We start from the raw sequence: 26387 nt of genomic DNA, 5'->3' as shown, positions 1-26387 counted from the left end.
AAAAAAAAAAAAAAAAAAAAAAAAAAGGATCCCCTAGATCTTGATACTTGGGTTTGGTGATAAAGCATTACATTTCTTTCTCCATGGGTCCAGCAGCACATCTAGGTTCTGAAGTAATATTTACTTAATCATGATATTGCAAAAACTGTATTTATGGAGTGTAAATATTTAGACTCAATCTGTAGACACAGCATGAAGATTAATTCTTCTTACACTAAAGAGAATATAAACAGTATTCACTTTGATAATATAAGAACAATACTATAACTACAAAAAAATCCGGAGGAAAAAAGTTTTAAAAATGAGTAAATTTCTCGTTGTTCATTGAAGGTAATCAACAGATGCAATCTAAAGTTAACACAGTATATTACTTAAAGTTATACTATTAACTACTAGAACTTTAAAACTGACCAAAAGTGGTTATATTTTGGAAAGTGGGCCTGATCATATGGGGGTGTGTGTGTGGATATTTTTTATGTCATATTAGTTAATTTTTCAGCTAGGTTAACATGCCATTTAATTTTTTTTTTTTTTTAATTAATGGAAAAAATCCATAGTATTCTTCCAAGTTTTTTCACACCTTCCACCTCAATAACCCTTTAAGAAAGGAGCCCTAGTAGTGCGATGGTTAAACCACTTAGCTGCTAACCAAAAGGTCAGCGGTTCGAACCCACCAGCTTCTCTGCGGGAGAAAGATGTGGCAGTCTCCTTCTGTAAAAAAAGATTTGAAGCCTTGGAAACCCTGTGGGACAGCTCTACTCCATCCTATACGGTTGCTATGAGTCAGAATTGACTCAATGGCAGTGGGTTTGGTTTTGGTTTTTTGAACCCTTAAAGAAGACAATCTTTTTTCTGCTTCGTATATATACACACACAAACAGTAGCATAGAAATGCTGAGTGATCAACAACACAGGACAGTTTCAACTGTGAAGTCAAGGTCAACTGCACTGCGGTCACCACTAAAGCCCACCACTCCTCACAGCACATTCTCATTTCATAATCCGGCTTCCGCTTTCCTTAGACCCCAGATCCTGTTGTCATCCTTGGGGCCATCAATATTTATATTACTGATCTATAGACCATCCTGATCTCATAGCTCTACACAAAAGGCACACAACTGTGTCCACTCCAAACTCATGCTGACCAGACGGACCCCAGCCTCACTAGTATGATAACGCTTTCATTGTTTCAGTCACTCCTATCAAGCTCCCCTACTGCCGCTCCTTTAATTCTGTTCACATTTCTCAAACCCCTATGCTTCCATCTTTCTGAAGAATCTTTTTCTTTTATCCCGACACCAACTTCCTCTCCTCAAATATATTTTTTCACCCGAACCCTTCTTCCTGTTTCAGAGAAGAGGTGCTCCTCCCTCCACTCCACAGGACCGCAGCCCTGCTGTCCCACTCTCAAGCTCAACCTCTTCTCCCCTCAAGGGTCTAAAGCTGTGTCCGAGACTCCCAAGCCAGCACACTCATCTCTTCTTTTTCCCAACCTCTGTCCCCTAGGCCTATAAAGATTTCCTAGTACCCCCAAGTACTATCACTAATAATAATAATGTAAAATAAGTAAATACTCCCTTGAAACTGCCCTTGTTCTTTCATTCCTTTTCCCAACTTCAAAACGAGAAGCCTAAGCTCATCGTTTCTATGTCCTCATCATCTTTTTTAATCTTGCCTCTGATTCAGCCACAGGACCAGAGATGACTAATCAAATCATCTGCATTCCCTCATCTAATTCTCCTTACCTTTCTACAGTTTTAACACTGTCTCTTCTAGTGGTTTCCATGGCACTGCACTACCCACCCCAGTCCACCTCTCACTTCTGTGTTCATTCCTGACACCTCTGATGACTCTTCTCTCTCCTCTAGTCTCCTAAACATAGGTAATCTCCATTAGCTTTTATTTTTTTTACTTTCCCTTTTCAAAGATCTGATTCACCCTGATTGAAACTCATGAAGATGATGCCCAAATCCTTCAGCCACTCCAGGATATAATTCACCATGTCTAACTGCCTACTAAACAGTCTACCTGAATGTACTGCCACTGACGTAGATTCCATCATGTCCAAAATAATATTCAAAATTTCCTCCCCAAACCAGCACCTCAGTTGTTTTCTGTATATTATCATCCTCCCAGTTACCAAAACTCAAAATCTAAGCCATCTTTGATTTCTGCCTCTACCTATTTGCTCACATCTTTCTTCTCCTCAACGTTTCTACAATAGGGAAAGCAAAGATGAATAAGATATGGTTTCCAGTCAAACAATTATAAAACAACCTGACAAGTATTATAAAAGAAAAATACACAGGATGCTGAGGTGGGGTGAGAGGGTAGAGGGAGATACATAACAAGGGAAATTCAACAAAAGCTGTAAAATATAATAGGGTCAGAACTAAAGCCCTGCCCCCTAACCCTCACTAGGCCAAAGCAAGAAGAGCACACATCCTGAATTACTTGTACACCTTGCGTTAAAAAAGCTCAACATGTAAGTTTTCACTGACTGAAGAGAAGTTAGGGAATGGTGATTCTCTCGGCAAAATTTTACAGCTTTTGTTGAATTTCCCTCCTTATGTATCCCCCCTCACCCCACCTCAGCATCCTGTGTATTTATCTTTTATAATATTTATCGGGTTGTTTTATACTTGTTTGCTTATATTTCTCTTTATCCTTTCCACTATAATAGTTTTTTTTTTAAATACTAGCTGCCCCAATGAATTTAAAATAGAATATCATTTTCATAAACATAATGAATCATAGATCATCTCAGAAATTAAGAGCTGGAAAGAACTACATTCTCTCATCTAACCACTTCAACTTCCAGAGGCTAGGAGAGGTTAAATGACCTGCCCAAGGTCACAAAACTTGTAAACAGCAGAAGTGGGACCCAAACTCACTGATTTTCTCCATGCTACCTCACTGCCTCTGAAGACCTCTCATCTCAGAATGCTTTCCCAGTCATGTCCCATAATAGCCAATAAAAATGGGAATGTGTAAGAAGGGTAATAAAAATTCCAAGAAAGTAGCGATCTGGCTATAACTTAGTTCTCTACAAAAATGAGAAATGGCTCCTTAGCGTGTTGATGCCAAATAGACGAGAAGATTCTGTTGCTCCCTGAGTTCTACCTGAAAAGCTGACAAAGTCACTTTTTTCTTCTCCAAATAAATGCCTAACTGGAGTTCTAACTATTCAACTAATGGCTAAAAAAAATGAGAATTTTAGGGAATGAGATGGAGCATACAGGGTTTTCCCCCACCCTGGAACAGAAGTGGGAGGGCTTAGAAAAACATAAATTCTAAATACTGAGCCAACTGTGATAATTTCAAGTTTCAATTGTATCTTAGTCAATCTCTGATTTCACCTTCTGTCAGACAAAAAAGTTCTTTCTCCCCATCTCCAAAAAAGTGGCAGGGGCTTTTTACATTATAAAGTTGTCTTCCCTGATAGGGCAGTTAAATAGGTGATTAGAATCTGCAACTCACTCTAAGGCAAAACCCCCTCTTACTCTTGAATCTGCTTCCTTTCTGAAGTATCCTCAGCTCACTTTACAGGGAACATGTTTTAACATGTGAGAAATGGAAAAACAGAAGCCGCCAGAACTCAAGTCCAACTCTACCCTGTCCTGTACAGTAGTTGATTTGCAATAATGGCTGGTAAGAAAAAAAATCAGCTTGGTTGGGTTATTTCACTTCAACTAAAGTTTAGAAGTCTAAAAGACTAGAAGATTCATCCTTACCCATCTCCTTTCACTTTCTGAAAGTTCCTAAGAAACCTGTAGTCTTGAACTTGGTTAGACTGAAAATAGAGAATCCTGAACAAGTGAGAAATTACTACTGAACAACTGCTAATTAAAGCAAAATGGATAATTTTATATTCTTTCAATTAATTCTCGATAAAATCTGATGAGGTAAAACAAACATGGTCATGTCTTGTTGGTTATGACTCACTGCGACACTGTCACATCTTCTTTCCCACTACTACCTTTGCTTCTCAACAGACAATCAATTTAGGTAACAGGTTGTCAAAAGTTGGGGAAGTAGGTCAAATGAACCAGAAATAAATCATTGGAAAACCAGCCTCATGAGGACTGGAGGAGGTGGTAGGTAACAAAGAGTTACTCTATTTCACACAAGGCTCAAGTTCCTCTTCATTTTATCTCAGACAGGAAAAAGTGAGCCTCTTTCACAGCTTTTCCTTCTCCCCGCTTCCCTGAGAGTTTAAAGGGCAATCTCCTGCTCTCCATATTATTTCTGAAGCAGAATGACATGAGTTCTCACAGGTGCATGGATTCCCTTCTCTCATCTCACAGCCACTCCCTACATTAATGTCTGAGACTAGAGACCTCTTGTCTCATCTACTCTTACTCATCCTCTCTGGCACATCCTTACCTCACCTACCCTTCAGTCACTGACCACAACCTATGTGTGTCTACAATTATATGTCTATAACTTTCCATGTAAGCACAGCCACTTAAACGGGGTGGGGTTTTGGTATGTTTTCACAAAGCATTTTCCAAGGACATATACATAACATTCATTCTTGATTTATTTTTAACCGAGAGAATATTCATGAGGCCATCAGGAAAGAACTCCCTCGCCTTCCTCCTCCACCACCTGTAAATATCTGCCTCTGCTCCTGTCTTATTTACCTAGTGCTGCTATAACGATAATACCACAAGAGGATGGCTTTAACAAACAGAAGTTTATTTTCTCATAATTTAGGAGGCTAGAAGTCTGAGTTCAGGGTGCCGGCTTTAGGGGGAAGGTTTTCTCTCCCTCTAGAGGAAGGTCCTTGTCTCTTTGAGCTTCTGCTCCTGGCGATCTTCATGTGGCTTGGCATCTCTCTTCCCCCATCTCTGTTTCTCTCCCTCAAAAGAGATTGACTCAAGATACCCCTATTCCTGCCTCATTAGCATAATAAACATAACCTAGTCCTCACTGACATAACCTGACCGTGCTAACATAACAAACACAACCCATTCACAAATGGGATTATAACCACAGACAGAGGTTAGGATTTATATTTTGGGGGGACACAATTCAATCCCTAACAGCTCCCATTCTTTCTTCCTTTCCTTCTGTTTCAGCAGGAAAGGAGTCACTCCTGGTATCCTGGATGATCACTCCAGCAGCACTTGGGATCCCAAATTTTCCTGACTCGTGGAGACCTGGTTCCATCACATGCTTTCTACTCTAGCCTTTCGGCCCCTCTTCTCCAAGACTTCTTGTTCCTCCACCCTACAAATGAACAAGCTCAAGTCTCTCCCTTCTTAACATAATTCATTAATTCAGTCATCAAATACTTACTGAGTACCTACTATGTGCTGGGAGCTCTTTTAGACACTGGACATAAAGTAGTGAATAAAACAAAGGTTTGCCCTCATGCAACTTACTTTCTAGTGGGGAGAGAGCCATAACACAGTATAAGCATCTCACTCTAACTATTGTTCTTTCTCTCCTTTACTTCACAGCCAAGCTTGAAAGGCAGGACATCGCCGGCCTCTACTTCCACTTATTCTTCTGCTTTTCATTCCTTACTCAACTGTCAAACTTCAGCCTCCCTACTGCCCCACCAATATCACTAAAACAGCTCAAGCAAGGTCATGACCAATGACATCCTCTAATTGTAAATCTCAATTACATTTCTCAGTCCATTTATTACTTCACAACAATAGAGTTATAAACTCTCTGCAACGACAGACACTTCTTGAAGTTCCCTATTCCTTTGTTTTCTTTTCTCTCTCCTTCTTTGGCCACCCATACCTCTCTGACCACTCCGTCAGGTTCCTTTTCTTCAGCTTCCCCCTTAAATGGTGATGCTTCCCAGAGCTCTATATTTAGCCTCTTCTCACTTAATAATACTCGCCTTAGACAGCCTCACTCATGCCCACAGCATCCATCATCAGGGATACACACTGAGGAATACTGAATGTGTATCTTCAGGACAGACCTTTCTAAAGAGCTCCAAACCACCTGGTACAGCTCTCCACTTAAATGTTCTAAAGACCTCTCAAATTCAGTAAGTAAAACTGAATTTATTTTCTCCCATACCCAAAAACGTTCTTCCTCTTCTATTCCCTGTGTTAGGAATTGGTGCCATCTTTCCTCTCAAGGTATCTAACCCAGAAAACCAGGAGTCAGCCTAGGCTCTTCCAGCACATTCTATGTGCCCTCCTCCTTCCCCACACCGTCTCACCAACTCTGCCTCCTTAAATACCTCTTCTCATTCCTTTTTCCCTAATCTTTCTGCAGAGACCACAAGCTCATTTCAGTCTTATCAGTCTACCTGCCCTACCTTGGCCCCTTGCCCTGTCCTCATCTACTCAGGACTACTGCCTTGTACTCTGTGTGAATGGTACCCTTTGGTTTTGTTACACAGCAGCCTGAAACTATCCTTCTCTAGGGTTATCTTGACCAAACACAAATGCCATCCACTCCTGCTTACAATTTTTCAATGATTCACATGACCTATATGGATGCTCTTTAAACTTTCACCTGAAAAAAGTGATGGGGGAAGAAGGGTTTAAAGAGGCAAAGCCATTATGGCAAAACACACTATTTTTCATTTTAAAATTTAAGATTACATTTTAGTCTTAGCTTCTGCATTATATTTGTGTTTTAATACAGCAATAATTTCCCCAAAAATCAACTAAATGAATACTCCAGGAAGCTGTACCATGTTTACCGTACAGCTTTGAGCATCCTTGGCACAAACAGCACAAACCCCCACTGGGAAGCAAGAGCCTGCAGAATGAACTTTAAGGCTTATGGCCCACAAGGAACCCCCCACCTGTCATGCTCTCAGTCCTCCCTACCTGTCTGGGCTTATTGGACCTACCGAGCTTGCCCTTTATGCTCTAGTGGTGATTAAATCATCATAATTCCTCAAACATGGTACAACGATTCACAAATCCATGCCTTTCTCCAAACCTAAAGTATCCCTCTCCCCTTGTCTGTCTGCCCACTGAACACTTATTCAACTATTAAGTCTGAGCCCTAGTGATACTACTTCAGGGAATCCTTCCCCTGAATATTCCAAGTACACAGATGTCCTTCTCCTATGCTCCCTCAGTATTTGTACACGCCTTCTTTATGATATTTACTATGTAATAAAGATACTTGTTGTGGTACCTATCTCTCCAAAACACTAAAGAAAGTTACTGTCATCTGCTGCCCCTCCTAACCAAAGTCAAAGTTATTGAAAGCTATTTTGTTTTGTTTTTGAAATTCATCCATTTCCTCACATTTACTCCCATTGTAATCTGGCTTCTGATCCCCACACCACTGTATTAAAACCACTCTCATCAAATTCATAAATCACCTGTGACTAAATCCAAGGAATCCATCTGAACCTTGAGTTTATCATTCATGAGTTTACAGCAACATTAGATTACTCCCTCTCTTTCGTCCTCCTGGTCCCCAAACTCTCTGGATTTTCCTTCTCCTCTGGTTTTCTTGCTAAACTTCCAGTCACTTCTTTCTAATCTCTCAGGCTTTCTTTTTCTCTTGCCCATCCCTTAATTGTTAGCATTCTTTAGGGCTCTGTCTGAAATCCTTCTCTCTGTTCACTCAAAGTCTTCTTTCCTGGATGAACTCATTTATTCTCATGGTTTTAACTATGCTCCTGTTTTAGACCAGTCTAGAAACCAAATTTGGGTCCATATACCCAGTTTAGATACTTAATTCACTAATCATAACCCCTGCATAGATGGAATTTTAACAATATAAAATAACACAGTGGCATAGTGTCGTAACAGAGACTTAAACAGTGCTTACTGTGCACCAAGCATTGTTCTAACTACCATACTTCTCTGTATTAACTGATTTAGTCCTCACAACAATCCTATAAGGCAGATACTATTATTATACTCATTTTACAGATAAGGAAACTGAGACAACTAAAACTGACTACAAACAAAAAGGAAAGAATCCCCAGCTACAATGAAAAGCATTTTTTTTCCTACAATTGTAAGAAAAAATTAGAAAATAAATCAAATTCAGGGTTCTGAGCATTTTACTTATTCTGACAATGGTAAATCTGTTAGTTAACATGTAATCATCTTAATCATGTTTCCTCTAATCATTACTAAAATAGGATAATCTTAACTATTAAAATGCTTCACAAGTTCTATTTCTCAGCCACAGAGCTAAACTCAAAGTTTATGATAGCATAATAATAAACCCCAAATGGAATTTCTGAGATCTTACTGTATTTATCCTATGAGCAAAACTATAATAATTTTAGTGTTTCAACAATATCTTGGACACAGGTACTCAAACAGGCACCTTAAGTCTACAGGATCTAAGAAATGTTCTATGGGTACAGTGGGACGTATTATGGGTGACCCACGAATACCCTCAGAAAGCTAGTTGGCCCACTGCTAAAACATTGTTTGCATATACTAGAATAAATCAACCAAAGGTCTGACTTAGTTCAACAGATCCAGTATTTACCATATGGCTAAACAGTTTACTTCCCTGGTTTTCCAACATTTTGCAAAGATATAATGTAGCCAAGGAAAAATCCTGGAAAACCAGGCATGTGAAATATTTAGTTTTCCCAACCAGGACCAGTTAAATCAAAATGAAGGTTGGTGAAAGTGTCCGGTCTGCAGAAAAACCCGCACAATCAACTTATGTCTCAGATCAGATCCTGTGGGTAATACATGTGGGAGAGGAAAAAGGGACTTAACGCATGGCAAAGCACAACAAACAACCAGAAGTGTCTGTCCCCATACTTGGGGGACAGAGGCATGCAGCGGCGTCACTCCAGCTCTGATACAAGCACTGAACCAGGTTTGGTGCTGTGCGTTCTGTTAAGTACTTGCATAATAAACAGGAATTGAATTAAGCAAAGTAGCCAGGTAGGCTGATAAAATGGAAAAGTTGTAATGTATCATCCAACTATAAAAGTCACATGTAAAATCAGAGGGCACAGATAAACAGATGAGGGAAACAAAGGAAAAACAAACAAACATACTAAACTAACCAAATACCAGGAAACATCATAGGCCTCTGCGGTCCAGCCCTGGCCACTTTTCATTCCTGGCAGAGGCCCTGGGGACAAGACCCATATACTTCTTTACTCTTTAAAGCTGTCACCATCTAAGGAATCCCACTGGAATCTTCTCCCTGTAAACTTATTTGCTCACTGAACAAGTGTTTTACTAAAGGTCTTCTACCCTATGCACTGGGTGACACCAGGAAACAAGGCAGCAAGGTCTCTGCACTCACATAATTAACATTTTACTGGGGAAAAATCAGATAATAAGTGAATATAAACATGAACGAGATAAATTCAAACAGTGGCAAGCATTAATTAGAAAACTAAAAATAGGAAGAAAAGAAGTTAAGACAGTGATGAGATGAAGAATGACGGGAAGGGGTGTTAATTTTACCTGGGTGGTCAGGGAAAGCATTTCTGAGAAGGTAACTTTTGAGCTGAGACAGAAAGAAGGCACAGAGCTTGGAGAAGGGCATTCTGGCAGAGGAAATGCAAGGAACGAGGCCTGAGGATTTCAAGCGAGAGGAAGAAAACCTCACCACCTTCAGGTTTGTGTTCAAATGTCATCCCACAATGAGGTCTTCCCTGACTACCCTATTTTAAATTGTACCCACTACCCCCAGTATTCTCTATCCCGCTTCACACTTTTTCTCCATTGAATTTTTCCCATCTGACAGGCAATATGTAAAAACCCAAAACCAAGCCCGTTGCTATCGAGTCAATTCCAACTCATAGCGACCCTGTAGGACAGACTACAATTGCCCCTTAGAGTTTCCAAGGAGCAGCCGGTGGATTCAAACTGCCAACCTCTTGGTTAGCAGCTAAGCTCTTAACCACTGTACCACCAGAGCTCCAGGCAATATATATTACTTATTATTTTCTGACTACTCCTGCAAATGGTTAACCACTTGGCTACTAACCGAAAGGTTGGTGGTTCAAATCCACCCAGAGGCACCTCTGAAGAAAGGCCTGGCAATCTGCTTCTGAACAATCACAGCCATTGAAAATCCATGTAGCACAGTTCTACTCTGAAATACAGAGTCACCATGAGTCAGAATTGACTCAAGGGCAACTGGTTTTTCTACTAGAAGGTAAGTCCCATAAGGGCCAGGAATTTTGTTACTCTAACCATTGCTGTACCAGCTGCAGTGGTTAAGAGCTCAGCTGCTAACCAAAATCAGGTTGGTAGCTCAAATCCACCAGCCACTCCTTGGAAACACTATGGGGCAGTTCTACTCTGTCCTATAGGGTCGTTATGAGTCAAAATCAACTTTACAGCAATGGTTTTTTTTTTTTTTTTTTTTGGTACCATCTGCACCCATGTGGCATATAGTAGCCCAAGTCAAGCCCGTTGTCATCAAGTCAATTCCGGCTCATCGTGACCCTACAGGACAGAGTAGAAATATCCCATAGGGTTTCTAAGGAGCAGCTAGTGGATTCAAACTGCTGACCTTTTGGTTAGCAGCCTGAGCTATTAACCATTGTGCCACCAGAGCTCCATGTGGTGCATAGTAGGCACTCAATAAATACCTGCTGAATCAATAAAAGGAAGAGGGAAGGGAGCAAGAATGGAAAGAAGCAAAGGAGGTAGGGAGGAAGAAGGAAGGGAAGAAGGAGAAAAGGGGAGGAAAGAAGGAAGGAGAGAAATAAGAGACAGCCAGTGTCACTGAGCACACTGGATGAGGGGAAGAGATGACGGGACAGGACTGTGTAGGCCTTTTAGGCCATAGAAAGGGGTTAGAATTTTATTTTAAAGACAAAGAGAATCCATAGAAGGGTTGTAAAGCAGGGAAGCAATATGATCCGATTTACAGATCTGAAAGATCTAGATGCTATGTGGAAACTTGATTTAAGAGGGGCAAGAGCAGAAAGCAAGGTAACCAGGTAAGAAGCTACCAAAGCAAGGGATGTACTAACATAGACAAGGCAATGATTAGCAGTGATTAATGATGAAGAGAAGATGATTCAGGATATATTCTCAAGGTTGCACCAAAAAGACTTACTCATGGACTGGATATGGAGAGGTGGGTTGAAGGAAAAAGGGACACCAAAGATGTGGGAGTTATCAATTTATTGTTGCTCAACTCGAAATCTACCCATCATTGCCTGCTCTGCGAAAACTGAGATGGGCCCTTCAAATATTTTTCCTATGCCAGTTGTCACGATGCTAAACTTTGTCAGTACAGGGCACTAGGAAGATACTGCAAAGGAAGTGGCTCTTCGTGGTTACAGTATACTCTTCTCAGCAGGACAAACAGAACTATAAGAATTTCAATTTTTCTGATGTCCTATGGAGTTTGAATCTACCAGCTACTCCTTGGAAATCCTATAGAGCAGTTCTGCTCTGTCCTATAGGGTCACTATGAGTCGGAACTGACTCAACGGCAACGGGTTTGGTTTTTTGTTTTGTTTTTTTCCAATGGAGTCCTAGCCAATTGATTTTAAAATCTTTTCTAATTTGAGACAACTGGGATAGATGATCTAAACTAATTAAACTTTCATGTTTTCATAACTGCTTTTCCTGCATATACAAGGATTCAGGCAGTCTATTCTGTTCCTTCACCCCTCATTCAAATGCTAAGACCATACTGCTTTGATTACAGTAATTTTAGAATATGTTTTAATATCTGGTGAGGCAAATACCACCTCACTACTCTGTTTCTGAATTTTTATAACTATTCTAGAACATTTATTCTTCCATATGAAAACCGAGATCATTTTATCTAATTCCTCACCCCCAACTCAACAGAAGAAATCTCCCTTGGAGTTCTAAATGGATTTTCTTTGAATTTATGTATTTAGTCTCCCCTCCAGAATATGGTATTTTCATTTTTTCAGTTCTTGCTTGTGTTTACTAAGATTTTACAATTTTCTTCATCAAGATCCTGTGTCTTGTGACACGTATCTTTAAGTATTTTATAATTTTTGATGCTATTATAAATACTTTTTCTACTCACCAAGACAGTCCACTCCCATACTTCCTCCACCCCTCACACATCCTAATGATATCAAAGAATGCTTTTACTTCCTACTCACCCTCACACTACTCCTTCCTGCAATATCTAATTTTGCTGAAATCATTTAGAATATTTCATTCACACTACTTGGTTTCCGTTGCAGTACGTATCTTCTATTTCAAGGATCCTTACTTAGCATTCACATTACACATTCCTTGTCATTCTCAATCTATCTAATTACATGTATTTCAAAGGCCACTGCCGATCACCTTCCTCTCTTCTCCTCCTATTTTAGGGTCTCTTTGGTATATGGAGTCCCTGGGTGATGCAAACAGTAATACACTCAACTGTTAACCAAAAGGTTGGAGGTTCAAGTCCATCCACAGGTGCCTTGGAAGAAAGGCCTAGCAATCTACTTTAGAAAAATCAGTCATTGAAAACCTTATGGAACACAGTTGTACTCTGACATACATGGGGTCACCATGAGTCCGGACCAACTCAAAGGGCAATTGGTTTGGTATATCTGTCTGGTTAGAGTATATTACTCAGATTGGAGTCTTTGGGTGATATAATCTCTGATCCTTGAGCAATCACACAGAGCTTTCATTTCCCTGCAAGGTGAATAATTTCTAGACTGCCCACAGAATTACTGGAGTGTGGATATTTTCTTCAAACAGTCTGCAGATGTTTTTCCAACCATCATCAAAGTTCTAGTATTATATTGCAAATAAGAATAATCTGTTTTGTTGTTGTTTCAACTTTATCTTTCTATCTAGGAGCTTGTAAGATTTTTTTCTTTATCACTGAATTCAGGAATTTTATCAGAATATGCCTAGGTTTGTGCCTTTCCTCATCAGTCTTGCCTGGAACACAGTAAGCTCACTCCATCTGTGGTCTTTTTCAATCTGCAGTCTTTTTTCAGTTCAGGGAATTTTTTTTCTATTGCTTATTTCTCTTAATTCCTATTACTTGCATCTTAGGCTCCCTGGATCTATCCTCCAAGTGTTTTAACTCCACCTTCATGAGTTCCTTTTTTTTTTGCTCTAAACTTCATGATCGTTATTTCGCGTGAACTCAGTTAAAAAAAAAAAAAGGTAGCAGAGATGTAGTCAAGTTGCCATCTCCCAGGAATCATTTCAAATGAGACTGTTTGAATCCTATTTTATCATTCAAGCATAAAATCAAAAAGAGGAATACAAATGCTTATAACTGTTCAAACGACAATATTTTTAAAACCCCAACACCTATTTATTGAGAAGTTACTAGATTTTTCTATTTCCCTGCTCCTTGAGATCAGGGAATCTGCCTTCTATGAATCTCACACCCTCTTGGTAGATCTTGCATACATATGTGCTCAATACATTTTATTATACTGATATGTTCAGCACCTCAATAGACATGTAAAAGCCATAAAATGTAGAAGACCTTATCATTACACTCGAGAAACCTAAAATATAAACTGAAGAGGCAAAAATAACATAAATGAAACAAACACACAGTGGTCAGTTAAGTGTTAAACTGCATTACTGTAATACAACAGTAGTCTCAAGATAGAAGAGATTAACGTGAACTAGAGCAGTCAGCTGGTTTCATGATGAGGGAGACACCCGCTAGTCCTTGAGAGATGGATAGGATTTTAACAGGACAAAAGGCAGTCCTGGCAAAGAAAATGCTCACTGGAAAGGCACAGAGGTAGGAATGAGCCTTTCAGGAAAAAGAGTGGGGAAACCAGTCTGACTGTAATAGAGAAGTCTATCAGAGACTAGCAAGGAAATAAGAATAGATAGGGAGGTTGGTCACAGTCTAGATTTGTTCACTAGTTGAATAAGTACTGAAAAGCACTTAGGCTCAAAACTAGGTACTATACTCAAGCAGCTTACTAAGGGAGATATGAATACATACACAAATGATAATTCCCTAACTTTAAGATAATTTGGAAAATAGCTATAATAGAGGGGTAACAGTAGAGATCAGAGCTCAGAGAACCAACCAAATGAGGAAGATCTTTTTCAACAGGAAGTTCACCTTCTAGTACTTCCCTCGGTCTCCCTGAAGTAAAACAAGCAAAGAACTATGGGAGGAAAACGCATACCAATGCTTTTTCTACAAGTTCAAATTAAAAAATGAAAGTTTCTCTAAGTCAGAGAGGAAGTCCAATAGAGTAAGAATAACAACTCTAACATTTTAAGACAGTCTGCTTGCCTTAGTCACAGACTGACTAAACAAGAAACTATCAGAAGCTTCTACCTAACTCAAGCTGGGTTCATTTTTTAAAAGGAGACCCTGTGACAGACTGGTCTGTGCCATAAAATTCATTCTTGCTGACTTGAGGTAAAACCCACAAGTTCTAGTCTGTGAATAACTTAAGACAATATAGTCCAGGGCCCTTAAAAAAAGAAAACTATTACAAATGCTTTAATTTATCCCTAAAAGCAATAGCAGTCAGAAATAGTCTGAAAATAAGGAGATTTTAGAGCACCACTCCTTTACAAAAAAAGAAATGACTCCAACGAAAAGCAATTAAAGAGAACACAGTATGTCACTTAAGAAATACCTACATTAGTTTGTACATTAATTTTTAACTATTAATTATCATGGACGGGGACAAAGGATAAAAACTATTTCTGCACCAGAATGTAAGTAAAACCCTGTGTCAATAGCCCAGAAGCTCAAGACTACTATACAACTGCTCCAAGGGCCTTTCAAAGACGCCAGGCCTATGGGTTTTAATCTAGGGACGGCCTGTGTGGCATCTAAAATATTTTCTTCACGGGTTTCCCCTTTTCAGTTTCTCATCATTTCCATCTCTACTCAAGGAAGAGAAATTAAATTTCAAGCACATAAAAGTATCTTTCACTTTATAGATAGTCTTTTAGAATTATGTCCAAACATTTTTTGTTCTTTTAAGAAAAAGGGAAGTCACGTCTTGCCAGCCGTTAGTCTGACACGAAGTAAATCCCCCCAGACATAATTGAGAGTGCTAACCCCTCTGGTTCAGTAATAACCAACTACAATCCTATGCCTACCTAGTTCTCTGAGAATAAGAGAATAGTTTCATTCTTCTCCCTCCAGGGAGCTCTACCCTCAAAACTTCAAAGACAGAAGCTGTATCCTATGGAAAGTGGATCCCACCAGTTAAAATGGGAAAAAAAAAAATTGTGCCAAAATCACTTGAAATGTACGATTCAAACAGATGGAGACAGCAGAATTGCAGTGTGGAAACTCCATGAGGTTTGGAGCCAAATACACTTGGCTTCCAACCACACGACACTGTACTTTCAGACTTCATATTCTTTGACAAGTCTCTATGTTTCAATTTCCTCATCTGTAAAATGGAAATGGCACACTATCTTGAGTTGTTAGGATTAGACGCACATTTCAAAGTCTTGCTCAAGGTCACACAGTAGGCAGCAGGAAAGGACTTGAACCCAGTTCGATATGACTCTCAAGTCCAGTGCTCTCTCCCCAGTGTCATGCTTTACAAATGCTGCTGTTGGTGCTGAGGGGAACAATCAAGTCACGTGTAACAACAGGGTGGGATCTGCAAAGACTGCATTCCACACCGTGTTCAGGTGCTTTTTGTTAGCTCAGTTCTCTAATCATCATTATCATAATTGTTGTTAGCTGCCTTCTAGTCAGTCCCAGGCTCATGGCGACCCTGTGTCACAGAGTAGAACTGCTCCATAGGGTTTTTCCGGCTGTGATTTTTACAGAAGCAGATCACCAGGCTTTTCTTCCATGGAGCCACTGGGTGGGTTCGAACTGCCAACCTTTAGGTTAGCAGCTGACCCCCAACCACTTCTGCCATGCAGGCTCCTTCATTATCATAATAGTAGCTATTTATTCAGCACTCACTTACTGGCCAGGCAGGATATATAAAGTTATAAGCACAAGGCCTGTTACATAATAGGCACTCGATAACTGGCAGCTACTTACACAGAGATCTTCTTAGAGAGCTTAGGAAAGCCTGGCTTCTCACAAGACGTTGAGTGGAAATGAAATTATTCAGGCAGAAAAAGGGTAAGGACATGCCAAAGTGGGCATTTCAGAGAAAGGAATGTGTACAAAGGCATGGAAGGGAGAAAGCACAGTACACTCAGGGAAATGCAAGTCACTGGCATGGCTCGCGAATACAGAAAAACATGGAAGGAGCAGGAAATGGGACTAAAAAGGAAGGCAGGTCATGGTACACTAAAAAAACAAAACAAAACCCATTGCCTTCAAGTCAATTCCAACTCATGGTGATCCCATGCATTACACAGGAGAATTGCTCCACAGGGTTTTCTTGGCTGTAATCTTAATGGAAGCACACTGCCAGGCCTTTCTTCCATAGAGCTGCTGGTGTGGGTTCGAACTGCCACCCTTAGATTAGTGGTTGAGCACAAACCATTTGGCTCCTTGGTCCATTAATGAGGCTTAGATTTTACCCTGTGGATGGGAGAAAGACAATGAAAATATGTAAAGGGGGAAAAGGATACAATCAGATTTGTGTTTCAGAATGATTACTCCATTGTAGTGTAGAAAGGATGAAATTAGAGGGAGAGGACACTGGAGGCAAGCAGACAAGCAAGGAGATTACCACAACAGTCTAAGCAAGAGATGGTAAGAGCCTGAACGAATACAACACGAGAATGGAGACGAGGAAGTAGAATCAATAGGACTTAGCGACCCATTGTAAGTTAAGAATAACCCACGATTTTTTTTTTGCTTGGGTAACTGGACATGGTTTAACATGAACATTCTGAAGTAGGGAATTTCTAGGGAAAGACAGGTTGCCAGGACAGAAAAGGGAGTGAAACTGGGAGTACAGTTTTGGATTTACTGAGTTATAGCTGCCGGAGGGGTAGCCATGGGATGTCCAGAGCAAAGGAGAGTCAGGGACAGAGATACAGACTAGGGATCCATCTGTGCAGCCGTGACAACGAAAGTCTTGGGCATGGATGAGCTTACTCAGCAAGTGTATGTGAAGTGAGATGAAGGATAATGACAGATAACTGGGGAACATCCCCACTCAGGAGGAAGGGAGAGAAAAAGAAGCCTGAGAGAGGAGATGAGAAGGAACAGTTAGGGAGCCAGAAGGGAACAATGCCATAAAAGCTAAGGAAGCAGAGAGCTTCATATAGATAATGACCCATAGTATCCAATGCTGCAGAGAAAGAAGCCATATCCAGCAGGTACTTTTCCATCTGAAATTAGAAATCTTTGGTGGCCTTGGAGACAGTTGTTTCAAGGGCTTGATGAGGCAGAAGCAATGAACTGAAGAGTCAGCAAAGGTAAGAAATAAGAGAAAGGAAATGTAGGCTACAGTGGAGAGAGGGAGTATGTGTGTACATGAGAGTAAGCAGATTCCAATATGAGACTGTGGGAAGATTTTCTTTTTAAGATGGGAGAAACTTGAGCATATTTATAGGCTGAAGGCAAGGAGCCAAGATTCAACTGTTAAGTGAGAGGCTGAAGATGAGAGAAAGAGACAAAGACAAAAAGACTATGAATGAACAGATCAATCAATGAAGCAAGATCCCAAGATCCCAGAAGAGAGGGGAAGGGATGAGACTAAGAACACTGTCAGAGGACTACACCTTAGAACAGGAGGAGGGTATTTCTTCCTCTGAGAAAAGAGGGAAAGGGGATATGGCTGGGAACCAACAGATAAGTCTGTTAAGTGCGAAGGAGGGAAGCTGAGAGAGTTTGGCTTTACAAGCTCATGAGAAAGAAAGGTAATAGGTAAGCTTGGTTTTTAACTTGGCTTCACAGGCCTCCTTAAGAAACTGATGAAAGCCGTAAACCCTGTTCGCAAAAGAAACACAAAAAATCACTCACACTCAAAATTCTGCATACAATTTCAGAGAGTTTCCGGATCAGCTGAAGGCAACTCATGTGTCCAAAGATTCCAACCGTCAGCTGTGAATTCCAAAGAAACGGCCTTACAGAACCTGTCCTGTTCATAGAAGAGTATCTACGCTGGAACATATCTTGTGTTGTTGCTGTTTGTTGCCGTCAAGTGGGTTCCGACTCATGGAGACCCCATGTGTGCAGAGCAGAACTGCTCCACCAGGTTTTCAAGGCTGTGACCTTTCAGAAGCAGTTCGCCAGAACTGTCTTCCAAGACAACTCTGGGTGGGTTTGAAATGCCAGCCTTTCGGTTAGTAGTCCACTGCTTAACTATCTGCATCACCTAGGGACCCCTGGAATACATTTTGTTCATTATAACCACAAAGATATGAAAATCTCTCACTTAAACCTGTATGATGCGATCAATCAAAAAGAAAGACTATTTGATGTGTGCAAAAGCACCAACTTAGAACCTAAGGATAAAGAATATAGGAGACCACCCCTATCTTTAGGAAACTTAGAATTTAAGGACAAAGAGTGATACACCACCTTAGATTTAGCAATGGTTTTAGATAAAAGTAATATTTTTAAAAGATTAAAAAGCAATCTAGAGCTGAAGGGAGACTAAAACTCAGACCAGTTAGGTCTGAAGGTAGAGGACTGAATTAGGCTGGTGGTAAGGGCAACTCAGGAAGAAAGGATACAAGACAAGTTTTCAAGGAGGAACTGAAAAGACCTGTTCACTAAGGGCAAATGGTGGCCGAGAATAGAAGAGTTAAAAACTATTCAGAGGTTCTGAGGATCCACACGTGCCTTTTCATATCTTATAGATGCTTGAGTCTCAGAAACCAGGCTTAAACTTCAGAGCCACTGTGCCTGAATCTACAAGCTCAGAAATGTATGTATACCAGACATCTGTATGAAACAAACCAGCTACTCTTTTCTGCTCTAATCAACCGCTCGCAGTGCCCCAACATGTGCTGAACCAAGGGTGTAGGGTGTCGACAAGAACAGTTGATGGAGTCGAGTCTTACTTTTAAAATATATATATACAAATTGATTCCAATCATCATCTCATATATAACCATATTCTACTAAGTCTTATAAGATATTAAAAACAGCCAACTCACTATGCATCCATTCACTACCAGTAACAATAAAGATTACATGCATGAGTGCTCCTTGCATACGATACACTACACTCAGCTCTTTTCCTCTTACCCCATTTTAAACCTCCTTACAACCTTAACGAGGTTATCATTCCTTTTTTAAGGAGGTTAGACAGTTTGTCCAAGGTCACAGAGCTAATAAGTGGTAAGCCCAGCACTTGGACCCAGGCCTTCCAGATGCCAAAACCTGTGCTTCTCATATGACATCTCATCTCATGCCAAAATCAAATCCTCAAGACAGAGACTTTAGTTTTCAATTCAAATCAAATTGAAGTGAGCAAAAATGCACTGTACTTGTAAAATAAAATGAGAAAGAAATAACGAAGACTGTTTTTTTTTTTAGTTTTAAGATATGAATGTGCTCTAAAAAACTTTACATTGAGGTAAAATGAAAAACAAATTTAAATAATTAGAAAATATAGTATGACAACATGATTGATATAAACCATATGTGCTGCAATATTTGGAGTGAGAGAGATCACAGAGGCCAGGGACAGGTTTATAAACAAGGTAGTACTTCAGCTGAACCCTTAAAGAATTGCAAAAAATTGTGTGGACATGAGGGAGAGAGGGTTTCAAAGAACATTCCTGAATTAATCATAGGAGAGGACATGCGGTGACTATAATACAATATAGTGTGAAAGCCCTCTTTAGCCAATCATGTAAACTTTCGACCCCGAGGTGCTAAGCCTTACACTGGCCAGGGGAAAAAAAAGTGACAACCAAAGGCTGGGCTAAGAGTGAAGGATTAATAATCTTATTCAAAAAATCCAGCTCAGTGTTACGGACTGTAACAAGATTGATTTTTCAAAAGACACACAGGAACTTGGGTATCCAAACAAGCACCATTCTTTACAGTAATGTAAGTTACTCTTCCAATGAATTTGTCTGTCACTTCTCTTCTGGAACTGCCCTCAAAACCAGTTTACAAGCACTCTGTTTTTTTTAATGGCCACAAGTAAAATCAGTTTACCATCACTCTAATTTTTTTTAGAGTCGCAACTAGTTTGGGCTCCAAAAGAGCATTAATCAGCTTTTCTATACTTGATTCCAAGTAATCTATGCAATGAAAATCCACCATCAAAGAATTAAAATTTGCCGTGATGAGGATTTTCAAAGGAATGGTGCCACACGCTTTGACAGCAATTCCTAAATATGAGTTCCAAAGTTAAGAATGGTACTAAAAACAAAAACAAAAAAACAGTTGCCATCGAGTCAATTCCAACTCATGGTGACCTCATGTGTGTCAGAGTAGAACTGTGCTCCATAGGGTTTTCAATGTCTGTGACCTTTCAGCTGTAGATAGCCAGGACTTTCTTCCAAGGCGCCTCTGGTGTATTCCAACAGCCAACCGTTTCGCTAGTAGTCAAGTGCTTATCTGTTTGCACCAGCCAGGGACTCCTAAGAAGGGTATGTTGTTGTTAGTTGCTATTGAGTCGATTCCGCCTCATGGCAACCCCATGTGTTACAGAGTAGAATCACTCCATAGCGTTTTCTAGGCTCTCATCTTAACAGAAGCAGATCATCAGGCCTTTTCTTCCACAGTATCTCTGGGTGGGTTTGAACACTAACCTTTACGTTAGCAGTTGAACACAAAAAGTTTGTGCCACCTATAGCCTCCCAAGAAGCTCTTGTGGCACAGTTGTTAAAGCTGCTTTTATAACTACTTCATGTGACTTTCTGATAAAGGGCTAGCCTGTGAATCTATGACTATGCTCTGTATTTTGTGGGGAAGCAGCCCAGTTTCAAGGAGCCCTAGTGATGCAGTGGTTAAAGTACTTGGCTGCTAACAGAAAAGTCAGTGGTTCAAATCCACCAGCCACTCCACAGGAGAAAAATGTGGCAGTCTGCTTCCATAAAGATTACAACCTCAGAAACCTTATGGGGCAGTTCTACTCTGTCCTATCAGGTCACTATGAGTGGGAATCAACTCAACGACAATGGGTTTGGCTTTTGTTTTGGGGGGAGGCGGAGTCCAGTTTCCCACTAAAGATAACAAACCAAAACCAAACCCACTGGCGTTGAGTCGACTCCGACTCATAGCGAGGAGTGATTCAGTGATTTACTAGTTTTTTTGGCGGTTTAATTCTACTTGCCCACTTCTGAGACTGTAAAATACAATTTCTGTGCAGTGTCTTTGTATAAATTAGACCTCCCTTTTCCTCTTCAACTGTTCCCTCTTCCCCACTCATAAAGAAAATTCACTTCAACTCCCAGGTGGGCCCTGCGCCACGCTTTAAGGACTGCCGAGTCATGCGATGAAATGGACAGGAGAACGGGAGGATGTGACTGTGTTTGTTGCATTTGTGCTCAGAGAAGTGTTCAAACAAGAAAAGGGAGGATCCCTTCCTGTAAGTGTTATTTTATTTTAAATACCTTTCCAGTTGTCATCTTTGGACTGTTCTCAGACACTGAAAGGCTTGGGCTCCTTCCGACACGTCACAGAGGTATGGGATTAACACCCTTCTTACCTTGACACTTACAAACGAACTGCACAGGCTAAATCACAGCCTGCTCCACTAGCCACACACTCCAATTCTTTATTTCTGGTACTCTGCTGTTCCTTTTTCACCACGACGACAAACCAGATAGCTTCCTCTTTCCTTGGAAGGCAGCCTCAATATATATCTATCGTTGGTACTGATTTCCTTACTAGACTAGGAGCTCCTTGAAAGCTAGAACAGGATCCTGCTCAGCTCTGTATCCCTGGCAAAAAACAAACAAACCCGTTGCCATTGAGTCGATTCCAACTCGTAGCGACCCTACAGGACAGAGAACTGGCCCATAGGGTTTCCAATGAGAGGCCAGTAGATTCGAACTGCCGACCTTTTGGTTAGCAGCCAAGCTCTTAACCACTACACCATCAGGACACCTCCCTAGCACATAGTAGGCACAAAATAAATGTCAACACAAAATAAATGCCTGCTGAAATGAACACATGAATGATGGATTTGAAAGAGATTTCAGGAGAATCAACAGAACTATTGGAATTGTGACAGACAATTGTTTGGTAGCGTTACCTAAGAATAAAGATTAGAGTTAATAGTGTGTGCCGTAACAGTAAAGATATTTAAATCGTTCGACAGTAACAGATGCCACAATTACAAGGCAGCTTAGCATAATGGCATTTATTAGATGTGTAACTTTAGATAAAACACTTAACCTTTCTGAGTCCAAGCTTTTCCTTCTGTTAAACCAAACAAGAAAAGGTGAGTGTGGTGGGGGATGGTAATAATACGTGCTCTGTCTAGTCATGAAGTTGTAGTAAAGCTCAAGTAACATAATGTATAAGAAAAAAGATCATTATGCAAAATACCGTATTACTGGACAGATTTAAACAATTCTCACCTTTACTGCGACCTTATGTGCAAACACTGACAAAAGCATAATAAAAAAGGGAGAGTAAAACAACCAAATAGCTGAGTAATCCCTGAATAAAGTTCAGACAACAAAGCTTATTGTCAAACATATAATAACAGTAATAATACATGTGAATAATGAAAAAAATTTCAAACGTGGGAATATTTGTAGAAACCTCCTACCTATTCAACTTGTCTATAGAAAAGCTCCTGATTATATGTAAATTCAATTTCTAAAGGATTCCCCAGTCAGTTGCAGGCTGTTCTTTATGGTGCAGAAGCAGAAGGTTTTAACCACCAAGTCCGTGGTAACCTGCCTGAAACACGAGACACAATCCCAAAGGCTCGGCAACACGCTCTGCAGCAAATGGCCCAATGGAGACACAAACCTGCATTCCAGCACAGAGTTGGCTAATCTATGACCAGAGCCTGCAGCTGAAAATACAGGCAAGCACAAATAATATTTAACAGTGTACAGCTTAGACTATTGCTCTAACTAGAACCGACTACAGCCTGAAACCTAAAACAACAATAAAATAGAGAAATGAGAAAATGCACCAATGTCAGCAAGGCACAATAAATACACAGTTAAAAACGATTTTTTTTTTAAGAAGGAAAAAAGTACTTTTGTCAGAGAAGTAATTATACAGAAATTTTTTTTTTTTTTTAAAAAAGGTCAGTTCAAAATATGCTAGAAACATCACAAGTAGCACCATGATACACAGATTTGTGGGCTATTAGGCTATTTTAACTTCACTTGCATCCTAGTAAGTTGGCCTGTCTACCTACTTCTCCAGTCAACCATCCTGTGTACTTTAATTGAGAGTAAGACAGAGAGATGGCCAAAATACTGACACTACAGGAGCAAGATTTTTCAACTGTATTGTATTCAGAGTTATCCACTGCTAAAAGAGTACAGGGTACAGTATAGTACAGGGTAATGTACTACAAGCCTAGAAGAAACAAATTCAAACTAAGTCATATGCCAACCAAAACAACCCTGCACTGGAAAGCAAATCATGCACTTATCCTTAAAATGTTTAAGCCTTAGCATTCACAGTTTGTAGACGCTTCACATCTTTCTGAAAGAGACAAAGGTGAGCTAATCAGTCCTGAGCCCTGGAAATAGTTCCTCAGAATCATCTCTAGACACACCGAGAACCGTAAACAGTAATCAGCTGGAAGGTACCGAGAAGGAGGAGCTTCCAGGATTTCCCACCCTGTGTAAAAGCAACCAACTCCTATTTTTAATCTAGCTCAGACAAGCAAAACCTCTCTCTTTTTGGCTAATTAAAACCAGCTTATTTGTTACTATAAAATAACTGTCTTAAGAGTCAGATTTGAATGGAAGTCATTGCAAATTCAATGACAGTGCACTTTAGTCTAAGAGAAGAAAGAGATATCTTGAGAGGCAGAACCAATGGTACTGCAAAAGTCGCCCACTGTGGAAAAAACGACAACAACAAACAAACTTTACAGAAAATTATAATCTAAGGCTCAGCCATGCAAGTCTGCAACTGGATCCACCTGGTGAATATTTCAACCAAAGACATCGCTGGGCAGAAAAGCCCAAAGGATTCCTATCTTCCCAAACACTTCACATCAACAAACTCATCTACCACCAGTGATTCTGGAGACTGGCCAAAGAATAACTTCCCAATTGCTTAACTGAAAAATAATACGTTGGTAATTAAATGCAGGTGAAAACAGCACCTCCCTATACACTGGGAAAATATAAAAGGGTTATTAAAAAATAATTATTTCCTTCAATGCCTGACTGGGTTTATAATACTCAAAACTACTTCTGGTTTCTAAGTGTAAAGGATTCTGAGCAGGAAAAAAACTATATAATCTCTTGAAAAGTAAACAAAAAGTCAGCACTCTCCTGGGAACCTGTCACCTTCTTCCCTTCTAATCAGCAATTTTTAATCCACTTGAATAATGCTAGTGGACAAGGGCCTTTGGCAAGGAACTCAATAAGAATAGTCAACTCTGAGGACACCACCAAAGTACTGATATCAAGCCTGGAGAAAATGCTGCTTTTGTCTCGAAGGCAGCCTGGGATAAAAACGGGAACTTTTCAGAGAACTGATCACAACTGCAAAAGCCTGAACACATGCCCACGACAGAGCTCCGGGTTTCTCTCATTGTTGTCCAAGGGAATTCTCTAACAATAGTAGCTTCATGTATTCCATTCTCGTAATTCTCAAAATAAATCCAACCCTCCTACCCTCCTTGTACCAACTCACTGTCAAAAAAAAGAGGTGCCAGCGAGGATTTGCATATAACCGGTAGCCACCTTTCCTTCCCTCTTCAAATACTCCAAAAGGTGATCAGATGCGGAAAATTCAGCCCGAAAACAGGCACCAGGAAAAAACCTTATGACAAAGCTGGTCGTTCTAAAATCAGCACCGTGTTTCTCTCTGGATTAATGCCACTGCTTCTAATCTCCCTATGACCCTCAATGGCTCACCCTGCTTCTGCCTCACTCCTGTCACTGGGGAGGCAGCTCGCATTGTTAAAGGCGGAAGAAGAAATGCTGCGGATTTCTCATGTGTCTTTCTCTTTTTTTTGGTGGAGGGGAGATGGGAGTGAAAGATAGGCGTAGAGCCCTCCCCTCGAAAGGTAGAGGAAAGGAGAAAGCTGTCAGCCACCCTACTGGCAGTACTCACCCCCACCCTGCCCAGACGCCCGGGCAGAAGCAGGAGGGCGTAGCTTTGTCTTGGGCTTTGGGGGGCAGGGAGCGCAAAGAGCCCGGGCCTGGGGAGCACCTCTCCCCCAAGCCCTTGTTTTACCCCCTCCAAGAGAAAACAATGAAAGACACGGGAAACCCACTTCAGGTGGTGGGGGAGGAGGGAAAACAACCCTTCAGAGCCAAAGCCAGATTTCCTGCACTCTCCTCCCCACTCGCCTGCACCGCCACCAGGGCGCGCGGCGGGGACCCGCTCTCCCGACTCTCCCTCGATCCGCAGAGCGCCCAGGTCGCGCGCTCTCCCCGCCTGGCTCTTACCCTCCGAGAGCTCCAGCTCCAGCTCCGCCAGCTGAGCCCGCACTTCAGGCGGCAGCGCCGCCACCGCGGCCGGCGAGGGCTCCAGGCCTCGCTCCGCCATCCCAGCTCCGCCAGCCACACTCCGGAAGACAAGAGAGGGGACTGAAGAAGCGACGGACTGACGCGGGTCCACACCCCGGCTACAGGATCCGGCTCCGGCTGCCGAACGCCACCAGCGCTGCCGCTACCGCCACCGCCATGAGCGAGGGTCACGTGAGCGCGGCTGCTCCGCCCCCGGGCCGGAGGACGCACCGCCTCCGCAGCCAAATCACTCCGAGGGCGTGCAGGCTTACGGCGCCGTCTACTGGGAAGCCCCTGAAACGACGAGCAGAAGCCATTCACCCCGAATTCTCCGCGAAATGGGCTCATGGTGCAGACGTCTGCTTTACCACCGCGTGGGTTAAGTAGCCTTTACCTTTTACGAACTCACATGAGCAAAGAGTTTTCAGAGGATCTGGGCCTTACTTTTCCCAGATGTTGCTCAGTTGCTCCTTTCACTTAGTAGTGGATGTCTTTGTCTTGCCCTTCGCTGCTTTCCTCTGATTGAGACCTAAACTCATTTTTTTTTAAGTACTACGTCTTTTTTTTTTATTGTTGTAATTCAATTAAGTTGACATTTCAAGTTAGTCTCCCATACAAAATTCTTTTTTTTTACATACATTGTTATGAGACCCCCAACCTCTCACCCCATTCTGCGACAGCACACTCCTCCCCTCTGCCCCGATTCCCCATGAACATTCAACCAGCTCCTAACTCTCTCTGCCTTCCCATCTCACCTCTGGACAGAAACTGGCCCTTTGGTCTCTTGTATCTACTTGACTAAGAGGCACATTCTTCACGAGTATCACTTTATGTCCCACAGTCCAGTCCAATCCCTGTCTGAAGAGTTGGCCTCGGAAATTGTTTTAGGTCTGGGGTGACAGAGAGTCTAGGGGCCGTGCTTTGCGGGGCGCCTCCAGTCTCAGTCAGACCATTAAGTCTGGTCTTCTTACTAGAATTTGAGTTCTGCACCCCACTTGT

The 26387-nt window shown here is 41.2% G+C and overlaps 1 protein-coding gene across 2 annotated transcripts in view; it reads right to left on the bottom strand.

The window, feature by feature from the left end:
• Window positions 1-25562, bottom strand: part of DIP2B (disco interacting protein 2 homolog B) — a 258083-nt gene extending 232521 nt beyond the window's left edge. Inside the window, exon 1 of one of the 2 annotated variants that reach the window (XM_023742402.1) lies at window positions 25329-25562. In XM_023742402.1, coding sequence (XP_023598170.1) covers window positions 25329-25428 — 100 coding nt within the window. In that variant the 5' untranslated portion in view covers window positions 25429-25562. The remainder of the gene's footprint in view (window positions 1-25328) is intronic. The other variant, XM_004388322.2, reaches the window with a different exon arrangement.
• Window positions 25563-26387: the final 825 nt, after the last annotated feature.

Source organism: Trichechus manatus, unplaced genomic scaffold (genome assembly GCF_000243295.1).
Source record: "Trichechus manatus latirostris isolate Lorelei unplaced genomic scaffold, TriManLat1.0 scaffold00209, whole genome shotgun sequence".
NCBI lineage: Eukaryota > Metazoa > Chordata > Mammalia > Sirenia > Trichechidae > Trichechus > Trichechus manatus.
The sequence above is the reverse complement of the archived record's forward strand: the minus strand, read 5'-3'. Positions and strand labels throughout refer to the sequence as shown.